This window comes from Epinephelus lanceolatus, chromosome 12 (genome assembly GCF_041903045.1).
Source record: "Epinephelus lanceolatus isolate andai-2023 chromosome 12, ASM4190304v1, whole genome shotgun sequence".
In the NCBI taxonomy this organism is placed as follows: domain Eukaryota; kingdom Metazoa; phylum Chordata; class Actinopteri; order Perciformes; family Serranidae; genus Epinephelus; species Epinephelus lanceolatus.
Genome location: NC_135745.1, coordinates 12,317,224 through 12,329,760, shown reverse-complemented (window position 1 = coordinate 12,329,760; position 12,537 = coordinate 12,317,224). Strand labels below are relative to the sequence as shown.

At 40.3% G+C, this 12,537-nt stretch overlaps 1 protein-coding gene across 4 annotated transcripts in view; it reads right to left on the bottom strand.

Annotated features, from left to right (window-relative positions):
- The window catches only part of esyt2a (extended synaptotagmin-like protein 2a), a 66,784-nt gene extending 54,485 nt beyond the window's left edge, over window positions 1-12,299 (bottom strand). For 2 of the 4 annotated variants that reach the window (XM_033650212.2, XM_033650213.2), the window contains exons 1-2: window positions 12,142-12,299; window positions 10,647-11,034 (exon numbers count right to left, since the gene is read on the bottom strand). In XM_033650212.2, coding sequence (XP_033506103.2) covers window positions 10,647-11,027 — 381 coding nt within the window. In that variant the 5' untranslated portion in view covers window positions 11,028-11,034; window positions 12,142-12,299. The remainder of the gene's footprint in view (window positions 1-10,646; window positions 11,035-12,141) is intronic. The other 2 variants (XM_033650215.2, XM_033650214.2) reach the window with 1 other exon arrangement.
- Between the last annotated feature and the right edge of the window lie 238 nt (window positions 12,300-12,537).

Genomic DNA, 12,537 nt, shown 5'->3' with positions numbered 1-12,537 from the left:
CGTACCGAACCGAGATTTTTGTGTACCGTTACACCCCTAATAACAGCACAACTTACTGTGGCATACCTGACCAAAATGTCGCTTTCTAAACCATAAAGAAAGGTTTACCAGGAGGACATAAAGCTCCAAGAGTGGAAGACAACTGATTAGTTTTTGTAAAGTTTAATATGACTTCAAAATTCTCTAGTAAATGGCACGTCTTTATGAAAAGAAGTCCAATAAAAAGGAGTGAAGAGGGAAAGGAGAGTTGTTCAAGCTCCAAGATCATTAAGTTGGAATTTACTGTTGCGAAAACGGTTTTGGATCTACTCCAGCACACTGAATTTTCACTAAAACAATGAGTATGTTTGGTGGTGTTTGCATATATATGTTATGTCAAAATTGTAGTAATTGTATGCCTTTTATCCTTTGGGTGTATATGTAGTATAAGGGCAACAATTTGTACTCAGTTCAACAAATGTGGTTAAGTCAGCACTTTAACCCGAGTAGTCACTGTCGTTTTTTAAATCCAGTGTGCAGGAGAGGAGAGTTTTAGAAGAAAACATCAAAAACACTCTGGAGGTAAAAAAGCAGGACAGAGCAACACAAGACTTTTCTGTTCCACCACATTGTTTCCATTCTCTGCTGTGGAGCAGAGCCCTGCCTTTTGGCACATCAAAAGAGCTGGGGAAGCCCCACCCATGCCATGTCACACGAGTACACAGAGAGAGGAAAGGAAGACAAGGTGGAGTGAAACAAAATGAGGCGCAGACAGAAACAGTTACACTGCGGTTCGTAGTAACGTTCCATTTCTGAATTTAAAAAGCCTTTTCTGACCGTTTCAAACCAGTTTGTTTTAACTTTTAACTGTCCATCGACAAGGTTTAGCTGAGTTTTAGCCAAGTTTCATATTCATAGTTACACACGCCCACATGTATGACGTGCACAGTACAGCCCTCTGAACACTTCCAGTCCTGCATACAAACAACATAAAGTAATCCAGATTTGATTCTACTCTGTTGTCATTTAGTGAAATATTTAAAAGATGTGCAGACCTCATTATAGCAAAGATATTTGTGACAAATTCTAAACTGAAAAGTCCAGTTACTATTTTTTCTGAGCTTTCAGTCACGTCTCACAGGCTTCATCAGAGAATAGAACTTATTAGTTTTTTGAAAGCTTGTAAAAAGCTAATAAAATAAATAGGGATGCACGATATTGGATTTTTTGCTGATATCCAATATGCTAATATGTTAACAACTTATTTGGCCGATAACTGATACCTATGTCGATATATCCACTTTTCTCCCTACCTAATTTTAGTGATCATGAAGTCTCTTCTGGAGTGGAATAACATCATATTATGCATGCATACTATTGTTGTGATGGCCCATCAGCAAATGGAGACTTGAAACAGAATGTTTTTCAATGTATGTAATATCCATTCGTTGTGCAAAATAAGAAAAAGCACCTTGGCCGATACCGATGATGTACTCATATTATCAGTATGTTGGCCAGTTCCGATGATGTGCCGATATTATCGTGCATCCTTAAAAATAAAATGTAGATAACAAGCGCTGTTCTTCTCCAATTAATCAACTAACTATCTTGATAAAATATTAGACTTAACTGTTTAAGTCAATTATCAAGTAGAAATACTAAACATACCATGAGCACCTTTAAATTTTTGGACTGGTCGTCAGACATACCAAACGACTTCAAGAAATCACTTACACTCTGGTAAGGGCCAGATCACACTGACATCAAAGAACTAGTGCCGACAAAGGCCGACTGTTGTGTCACCTCACGTTGCCTGTGCCTCTGCCAAAAAATTATGCTTGAACAGGCCGCAAAGACCAAGAAGTAGGTATGTTCTGCACCTGCGTGAGAGGAAATAACTCTTCATACCAGCAGTCAATAGTAGTCTGTATTCGCCATTAAAAAAGGGAAACTAAAAGACAGATGTGACGGATTCAAGATGCTAGTTAGGTATCTAGCACATACAGAACACAACGCTATGTTGAAAGAACAAATAACATTTACCATGGGTTAGCGAATAATGGCTATTTCTGCTAAAGTGGCCAATCACTCCCTCTTGACTTTGGCTGTTTGTTTTCTTTCCTCACTTCCATCTCTCTTCTCATGCACTAAGATGAACCAATCAGAGTGATGTCGTTCCACCAGGTCAAATGCCCATTCAACATGCTGAATTTCCCGATAAACAGCCGACAAAGGCCAACTAGTGCCAACGGTGCAGGACATACTGCAAAACTAGGTCAACAGACGCTCACCGACAGCTTGACAGTGACCGATGGCCAGCCGTCAGCTTGACGTGTCAGGGCCCTTACGATGGATATTTGGGTCTTTAGTATCGGTATATCAAACAATAAGTTAATAGATTGATTTAATAGTGTGAATGTTAGTATGATTGGTGCAGCCGTACATTACTCAAGGCAAACCTGCATGGGGGAGGGCATGAATTTGCATTACAGTACTGCCTTTCATTTGTCTGTTTTGGTTTCACCTTTTCTCCACCGTCACTTCCTCTCACTCAGTTAAATGTGATAAACCAATCAGAATTAATCCAAAGTCAATTAAACTGATCTAAACTCAACTGCCAAACACTCTCAAGACAACAGCCTGCAGTTGGCATTCAGATACTGAACATATCAAGCAAGGGTCAGGGAGTCCTCATGGCCATGTGGTTTAAAACCCACACCACATAACTGCAATATCTACATAAGAAAAAAAAAAGACAAGCCCTGTCTGAAGCAAGGAAAAGTCTTGTAAAACCCAAAGCAAATTTCAAAGCAAATGCCTAGAAATGATGCACACAGGTGCTTTATGCTACTGCAACAGAAGTAGGAAGGCTTGATTCCTATTTAAATGACATCCAGTCAAAACACTTGCTATCAGCATACTATACAAAAGTCTGACTGATGCTCAAATATCAGCTCTTGTATTGTGTCTGCTTCCACAGGAATGTGGTTCTACTGTATAAACCTGCGGCCTACATGCTGCAGCCCCATATCTTATGTCATGTATTGCTAATCACATTAAGAGCTTTAAAGGTTGCACATGGGAGTCTCGCTCTGCTTATCTTTGCTCTATTCGTCACAAACTTTATGATTTCCCAGCTCATATGGATCAAAGGATTACAGGGCAATCGAGTGACCATGGATGGACACACTGAGTTACAGATTATGTAGTTCAGATGGTTATGTTGCAAAAGACCAAAGATTTGTGGTGTTTGATAACGTAAATGGCAGAAAGTGGTGACATTAGAATGAAAAATAGGAAATGTAAAAGCCTTTTACTTTAATTTAATTATTTTCCAGATATTTCAGGTTCTAAAGTCTCTTTGCCTGTTTTTATACCTGACTCCCTAGTATCTAGCAGCCTTCAGCTAATATTACTTTATGTTTGTATAGTTTAACAAAATTTCATTCAAGGCCCACTTACAAGCTGTTTTTGAGCAACTGATTACTATTATTATTTGTTGAGGAAGACTGTGAGATGTGGTTGGAAGTAGGGCAACTACTTTTCTCCATTAATCAATTAATTATTGGCCTATAAACCCCCCCAAAAAACCAAGATGACATCATCAAATGTCTTAATTTGTAAGACCATAATGTCCGAGTAAGAAAAGCAGCAAATGTTTAAGAGACTGGAACCATCCTTTTTTCATTTTTGCTTAAAATATTAATTAAAACAACTATTCAGTCATTAAAAAACAGTTGTCTAATATTTTCTTTTCGATCAGCTAATTGATAATTGGACCGCAGCTCTCACTGAAAGCTCCGGAAATGCCAGTAAGTGGACTTTTCTTTGTCAGACAACTGTTTCGTCGATCAAGAATGAACTTATTACAATAGTTCTACAGATTTACACATACACAGTGACTTATTTTTTAATATATACTATATCTTATAGGATAAATTACTAACCCATTCATTTGCAGCATAATCAATAATAAAAAAAAGTTAGTTCTTGCCTAAATATTCAAATAATATTTACAAAGTAAATATTTTAGCATTCAACACTAGTTAAACTGTAAATAAAACTACTGGATTACCTTGAGAATATCTGTTGTATTACTGTATTATCTATAACATCAACATTGACAATTTACTGGCCAAAATATTTGTTTACTTGGCTAATTAATTAAGTATAATTTTTACACTTGTGTCTCCAACGCTTCCTTGGTGGTACATATACACATCTTTAAAAGTTGTCACGGTTATCGCATAAATGAGACAGTTCCTCATCAAACTCTGCAATACATCTTTTAATACTCGTAAGTGTCAGTGAGACAACAACAGAAAAAGCCTCTATATATGCATCTGTTTGTGTCTGACAGCAGTAGGGAGTCATGCAGCATCAGCTTGTCTTCACCAAGATAAATCTGTACCATTACCTCAGGCATTCTTGGCCTGTTAACTATGAGCTGCTGCCCACACTGCTTATCAAGCCTCATTCTAGGCATATTTGCTGAGAGTGCGAGCCAAGGCGACAGGCACTCTACCAAAATCCATATTTCAGCGATGATCATAGTTGGTTTACTGCTTGCAAATATATTGCAGATGTGCTTCATTTTGTTGATCGTACATAAGACTGAGTGTGACGGTTTTTTATACAGTATGTGTCATTCTGTCCACCGTTCAACTGTTGCCTCGATAATGCTACATTGTGAAGCTCCACACAGATCTGACACCTGTCTTCCCCGGCTTGCTAAAGTTTGGTGCGCCATTGTTGCTTGGCAAAGGTGGTGGTGTTGCCAGCACAGCCTGTAGGTCTCAGGGACCACAAACAGACAATAACCATATATTTTAAGTTCATAATGTGTACCTTAATTCACAAATATGTAAGATAATACTACAGACATTCCTGTTATTGTACACTATAATGTCTGCCCTGACAGTAGATGCTGTATTCCGTCATGTTGATGATGACCTGATGATGCTTTACTGTCCAGGGGGAGGCATTGTGATGAAGAAATATTTTCACCAGTGGCTGCCAATTTTTCCATATCTCTCCACTATATCTATATTTCAAATAAGACCATTTTGTTTATAGTCCCAGTGAGTGAAATAGGACGAGTGATAAGCATATTGCTCAAAATGTTGAACTATTAAATTTATGTGGGAGCTTTTTAAACATTTTATGGATTACCACATATCACATTTGATTGAACTGATAGGCAGATGATACCTAACTCAAGATGTGACATGGTGTTTTATACATGGGCTATATATATAAAGATAGATATACAGCCTTTGGTTTCCTAAATAAAGTTTTCATATTTGGGATTCTATTTGTTTAATTTTTCTTAATACATTTTCAACATACGTGAATATCACCATAATTATACCTGAACAATATCATACACAAGTTTAACACTACAGTCCTGGAGACTCATTTCATTGGAACTGATAAACATCAGTGCCTGATGAAGCAAAGTGTGACATTTGCACCAAAAAATGCAACAGGAAAATAGAAATGACTCATCCATAAGAAAACTACATAAAGAACACAAACAAATTACTGCTAAATTTCAGTGCTGAAACAATAGTCAATTAATTGATTAGTCAACTGACAGACAGCTGAACAATGATAATAATAATAATAATAATAATAATAATAAAAATACCAAATATGTTCTGAAATTTTCAGAAATGTTTGGGAATTTTAGTATTTACTGCACCTGAAAAGAAAAGGATATGGCTCCAACTGTCAGATTTTTCTCAGAAAGTAGTGGCAGGTATTCATTTGTAGCTCATCAAACTTTAAGGTGGAGAAGGAAATGAAGGTTGAATAGCTGTTTAGATGATTAACCAATCCACAGAAAGGTTCTGATAGGCGATTGGCTTTTAAATGTGACCACTGGGATTGGGTATTGGTATTTGGAAACAACTATTTTCACCATTGTACCAGCTAGTAACATTGATACAATCAGGCTCCTAATGATGATAATCTCATGATGACTCAGGGGCTGGCTATGAGCTTCTAATCATTGAGTTTTGAGGTTAGTGTGACAGAGGTGAGAGAGATAGTGTCCCCTATGCAGGACAGACTGACAGCGTCTGAGTGTCTTCCAGGGGTCAGAGTTCACTGCTGATTGTTTGCCAGAGGGACATGTTATCCTTTTGACATCCTTTTTCTTATGTCTTAGTTTCCCTTTAATCAGGCAAACAATGAGCTGTCAATCAGCACTGTTTGGTTTACACATCCAAATGTCATTAGCAATGCTGTTGTGGGTTCACACATCTGACCGACCGACTTGGTCAACATAAAGATGAAAGATAAGCTTGCTGACTCACAGCACAACAAACATGACAGCTGCTCTACACCGCTGTGTCTCTGCTTACAGCCAGGCTTTATGCATTGGGTCTGGGGCTATTGCTGAGCACTGTGTTTCTCAAGGCCTGTGTGATAATGAATGTGTTGATAGGATGCTCTGTGATGTGAGGGGACTGTGTTTGGGTCTGGCTGGCGTCCTGCCATCCACTCAACTTCTCACAGTTTTCTGGCATCATCAGCGATAATAGAAAATGTTATTGCGGGATGGAAACCTCTATATTACAGAGGCACTGAGTCTCAGTGTAAATTTCACAAGCCTGGGAAAAGTTGAGTAATGAACTCAGTGTAGCTTTCAGGTGTTGAAATGCTTTATAATTGACCCCTTTGCTACACCCCACCCATTTGTAATGGTCCATCAAGCTGTTGGAGCAAGCATGAAGCCTACCCTGTAATAACTACACTCCCTGAAGAAATATTATCACATTTTTGGACAAACAAAAATGTGATTTCAGAGAGAGGCGGACATAGGGGTCTGCAATAAATGTTTGAAGGATACATCCAAGATGTCAAAGTCACTCAGCTGCAAAAACAGGTTCAAAAGATAAATACAGTTTGAAGCTAAAGCTTAATTTACAAATTATAGTGTTAAAGTGAACCACCACATCGCTAGGCGATCGAGACAGAAAACAATGAAAATAAAGGAAAACTTTGCCGATATTCAATCAGCTGTGTGTCATTGCATTGTGTGTATATGAAAGGTGTTTCACTTCCACCATGCCGTCAGCCATCGGACCACCGCTGGTGGTGGGGTGGCCAAACAATGCTCATCTGCATACACTGTGATGACACAGAGATGGTTTTATATTGGCAACGTTTCCCTGTTTCCCTTCACGGGTTCCTGTAGAGCAGGGTGGGTCTTTATCCACTGTTATAATCATAAAAAGCAAACATAGCAGTAGTAGTAGTAGGCTATACCTTCCACCTAGCTAAAGCTACACTTTTCAGGGTTTGATTTTGGTTTTGGAACAGGGAAGAAACATAGATCTCCTCCCAACCTCCTCAGGTAACGAGTATCATTAATACACGTTACATTTAGCTCGAAATCCACAAAACCAGCCTGAAAATGAAGAAAATCTGAAACAATTGCATAAGAGTCTATGAAGCACAGCGATGTAGTTGTGGGAGCCTTGTTGGAGCTGGCCGATGCTGCGCTATGATTGGCCAGTCTGCATTGAGAGACGGGACTTAGCAAAGGGTCAATTACATCAAAGACCTTGAATGTTCAGACTAGGGCTGCACGGTATATGCGGTAGACGGTAGAAATTATATAAATTTGGCCCATGGTAGAGATTTGCGCTCTGCCGTCCTATCGTCGATGACGTCATTGCACCTGCCTCAGTGTGAAAATGGCTGCAAGCACAGAGACAGCGGAGCAAGAGGAGCTGGTTCACGTCCGTGATTTAGCGTAGCACGTGCAACGTGTTGCTGGAGAACTTGTGAGTGAGTGAGTTAATGTTTTATGAACAGCCCTGGACTTCTCAGACTCTTTTAGCGACTTACCGCTCAGAGGGAACTCATTCAGTGTCTCCTCTGGCAGCAGCACAGCGTCTCTCCCTCTCCTCTCTCGCCGTGCGCACACGGGAGTTGGTTTTCGGCAAGAGAGTTTATCATAAACCTTTGGTAATGTAAACCTATGTGATGCTAGGGGCTCCACAAAAAACTCCATATGTGAATGTGTGATAATTGTGGTATCATAACAGCCTGTCACAGGTTACAGCGTGATGATTAGAGGAGAAATGGCAGTGCATAAAGGTCCAGGTGGAAAAAATACAACTCAGTAATTTAGGATTTTGCTAAAAGAAGGAAATTACCTTTTGATATAGATCCCAGGGGACATTTTGCACCATAGAGTGCTGGGTTTTAATTTTGAGTTTTGAGATCTGCATTCTGCATAATAAATGCTCTAAAAAATACATTATATCTTTGCTTTTGTTGTTGTTGTTTTTTATCAATTTAGCTTTGCTAAGGGACTACAAAACCCATTCAGAAACACTTCTATTATAACTTTTACACTTAAATTTATACCGCAATATATACCGTTACCGTGAAGGGATTCGATTTATACCGTGACATGAATTTTAGGTCATACCGCCCAGCCCTAGTTCAGACGCATAGAGTTAAGACCCAATTACATATGAAGCCACAGATCAGGAGTCAGCAGTTGTAGCTGTGATAGCTATAAATTATTCTGCCCCCATGAGACCACTGATTCTCTCAGGGCAAATTGCAGTATAGTGTAAAGTTTCTACAATGCTATATATACGAATGCTGCATCTAGCCTTCACTGGAAAAGAAACTAGAGACTTGTGAAGTTAAGCAAATTTTACATATATAGCCCTTTATCACAAATGCTGAGATATGTGTAGAAATGCCTCCTTAAATCACTAGTATCCCTCCACATACTACATATATAGTTGAAAATCATAACTGGAACCACTGACATTTATGTGGATACCATCTTGATACCCACCACCTTTAACAAACACTGTTGCAGACAAAATACACCCCCTCATGCCAACAGCACTCCCAAATGACCTTGCCCCCCCCGATCAGATTGGGATCTGGGAAATTTGGAGGCCAGGTCAACGCCTTGACCTCTTTGTCACATTCCTCGGGCCATTCTTGGTCACTTTTTGCTGTGTGGCATGGTGCAGAGTCCTGCTGGTGAGGTCACTGCCGTTGCCATGAGGGGGTGTACTTGGTCTGCAACGGTGTTTGGGTGGGTGGAGCGGGTCAAGATGGCATCTACATAAATGCAAGGACCCAAGGTTTCCCAGCAGAACACTGCATTGTAACAATATGATCAATGTTTTCCATTTTAACTATCAGTGGTTTCAATGTTGTTGGTTTTCCATGCACTGCTGTAAAAGAGCTTCTGGAGAAACCATTGTGCTCTTGTGGATCTCTGCCAACACCAGCCGAATGAAATAATTGGCAAACTTATCTCAGGAAAGCAAATGATACTGGTTTGCTCACATGTACGTCCTCTGAGTAATCTCCATTCATTGCATATTGGGAACTAGTCATTTTGACAGGATGAGCTGGTTGAGGCCGGAGAATGAGTAGACAGACAGAGTACTGCAGCTATGTTGAAGGCGTGTGGCCAGGCCAGTCGGCCTACTCCTTCTTCACAATGGTTTCTTATTGTGGCACAGGGAAAACTGACTGCACACTGACAGGCAACCACACCAAGAAGATGAATACAGAAAGTAAAAATTAGAGCAGGTTTGATGGCTCTCCTGCTCTAACAGTGCCTGCCTCAGGAGCCCTCTGGGCTTGGAGGCCATGTGTAAATTATTCATTGAGGACTCTAACACCTTCGGGTGCTTAACAGGATTGAAATGATCAAAAAGAGTCTAGAACAGATTAGATCCTGGAGCTGATGGGCAGCTTGTGTGCAGAATGTGTGACCTTTCCAAAGGCTATTTATGAGACTCTCATTAACAAGTTTGTTTTGTCCTGTAGAAAAAAATGAAAGTGTCAGAGTATCAAGTGTCAGAGATGAGGCATCTCTTCGTCCCTGGTTGCTCTGATGGTCACCATATTGATCGTTGTTGGTAAAACACCACCTGACAATCTGACAAATGTCCTCCAAAGACTGGTGCAGATTGTTAATGCACAAGATTTAAGTAAAATACAGGTAACTTACAGTCTCATGCACCTGGCCATTTTTAAATATCTAACTGCCAAAAACACGTTAGCTTTCTCTATTTGCGGGCAGCGGCTCTGCCCCAAAATACATTTTTCCACCAATAAAATGACTGCATCCTGTTTTGGGAACACTTAAGTGTTAGCCATAGTTTTCAAATGCTGCACGTCTGTAACCAACAAGTCTTGTGACATGAAAAACTGTAGCTTAAGCATCTAATGCAGTTTCACCTCCTCACACGCTAGGGTTTAAAAAGGTTAACCACTAACCCAAACAAGGAAATGACAGGGTACTGGTCTGAGTGCTTGATGTGATTGGATGTAAGAACATGCTCAATAGTGTGTCCTGTCTGTGGCATTTTTGTCTTAAAGTAGGATATTGCTATCTATGGTTTCTCTGTGCTAAAATTATTTTGAGCACAGAGAAACCGAGAAAAAAAAATCAGTGGGATGACAAACTACATTTTGGCCGTGGCAGGGAATTAAGTTGTCCCTATCAGCCAGCTTGGCAGGCAAACAGTCAATGTTGACATCCTATACTTGATGCTGGCTGGAAGAACACTCAAGGGAGGGGTGAAGCTTGAATTAGAGTCAAAATACAAAGCAATAATGACAAGACGGTGATATCACCAGGAATGTAATACTGCTGGAGGACTTACCCATGGTGGCAGCTCTGAAGTGGGCACACTTTGCTTCACTACTTTGTCCTCATAATCCAGGAATGCTAAGGCACGGTTTATCCTGTAGTCTTTATTGCCATGGTTTTTCCTCCAATAGAACAACATGGCGAGTCCAATCAGAACCCAACTAAAGCTGAACTCAAAGTACCCCAAGACATAGATCGGGAAGATAATGGCAAAAGTCTTGCCGAACTTAATCCACATTTCAGTGACATCTGTCAGAGTTGACTGTGGCTCTTCCTCCAGCTCTTCTGGGGACAGAGGTGGGCCTGTGGGGGAGCTCACCGGGCTGCTGGGCGCTGCGATGGGTCCATTCGCCCTGACACCTGGTCCCGCCGAACCCTCCATTCTGTTACTCATTTCCCCACTGGAAAGACAATTTTGACATTTAAGTAAAATGTTGGTATCTTGTCACACACAGAGACTTCAATTTGTATCTCAACAGGTCAAAGGTCAAACAATTATACCACGGACATGCTGCTGTTTACTCTCTGGAATACACATAAATCATGATAGAGAATCAACAAGCTAACTACTCAGTGTCATAAATGTAGCAATGAGATTCTGTGCCTTACAAAGTTATTTGGTTAGTGCTAACATTAATTAGATTCTTTTTTATATTTTATTTGTTAATTGTTTACTTAAAATGTTGGTTTATCAAATAAAGGATACTACAGATAACTGTGCAGTAAAAGGCCTATCCCAAATCTCCATGTTACAGCAATTCTCCTTCAACAAGTAGTCAATAAAAAGTTAATAACATGTAAATGACTAAAACATTTGGTCAGCATCAGACCAAAAATTACTTCATTGTTTTATCTATTTACTAATACCAAATGTTTTCACAGGCCTGTACTGCATATTCATACAGGCTGAATTGTTATTCAGGTGTCTACCCTGTATGGAGAGGACGTCATACAAAACTCCTTTGCAAAAATGTCATCTTTTGGTTACCTTGACTCCTTATGAAACTAGCAACAGCCCGAACTTAAAAGGTTGGAATTTCCGATATAATTAGAAACTTTACAAAGTACTCTTCAATTCGGCGCACATTCAACACACCTACACACCATTTATTGCAGAATTTTAACTTTTAAACTGGTTGCCAATGTAGTCTACTGTCACCACAACACAACACCGCGGATGGCAACGTCAAGCGTGAAGTGATTACAGGAGTAGAGGTTTCTACTGTAATACGTGTTGTTTGGTTTGGGTTTATGTATGCCGAATAGAGGACTATCGACTATTAAATCCAAATTGTCATTAAGTGATTGGTTACGATGCGTACAGTTTGACCGTTACGCACAGCAAATCTTAATTGCCAGCTTTTTTGAACGGAGTCAGTCGTGACGTTCTCTCCACAAAGTGACACGTATTGGGGCTACGACTTCACCACCAGCACTGCGTAAACCAAACACCAGCGAAAAAACTACTTCTTCCTCTCCGCTCACCGCTGACAACGCAACACACTCACCAGTATCCGCCTGCGACATTCGCTCTTCCCTGAAAAAGAAACTAAAATTCGCTCCACCAGCCCGGTTCACAGCATGCCGACCAGCTTATCTCAGATAACGCTGTCTCCCCCGTCAGTACATCTTGCTGTGAGGGCGGCCAGTCCCTCTCAGCCTGCCTGCAGGAAACTGTCATCGCGGGAAAGAGGTCAGCCTCCGACAGGGAGGGAGTTTCAAAACACTAACACAGCAGCAACCCTCGGCGCCATCTGGTGGCGGGTAAAAAAAAAAAAAAGGCACCTTCAATGCTCAACAATATGAAAATATGTTTTGAGCAATATTTAAAGCAGGAACTCAACTTGCTTTGCCCGGGGGCCAGTATTGGAAAATGCTGTTTGCTGTCATCTTTGCCAAGAGGC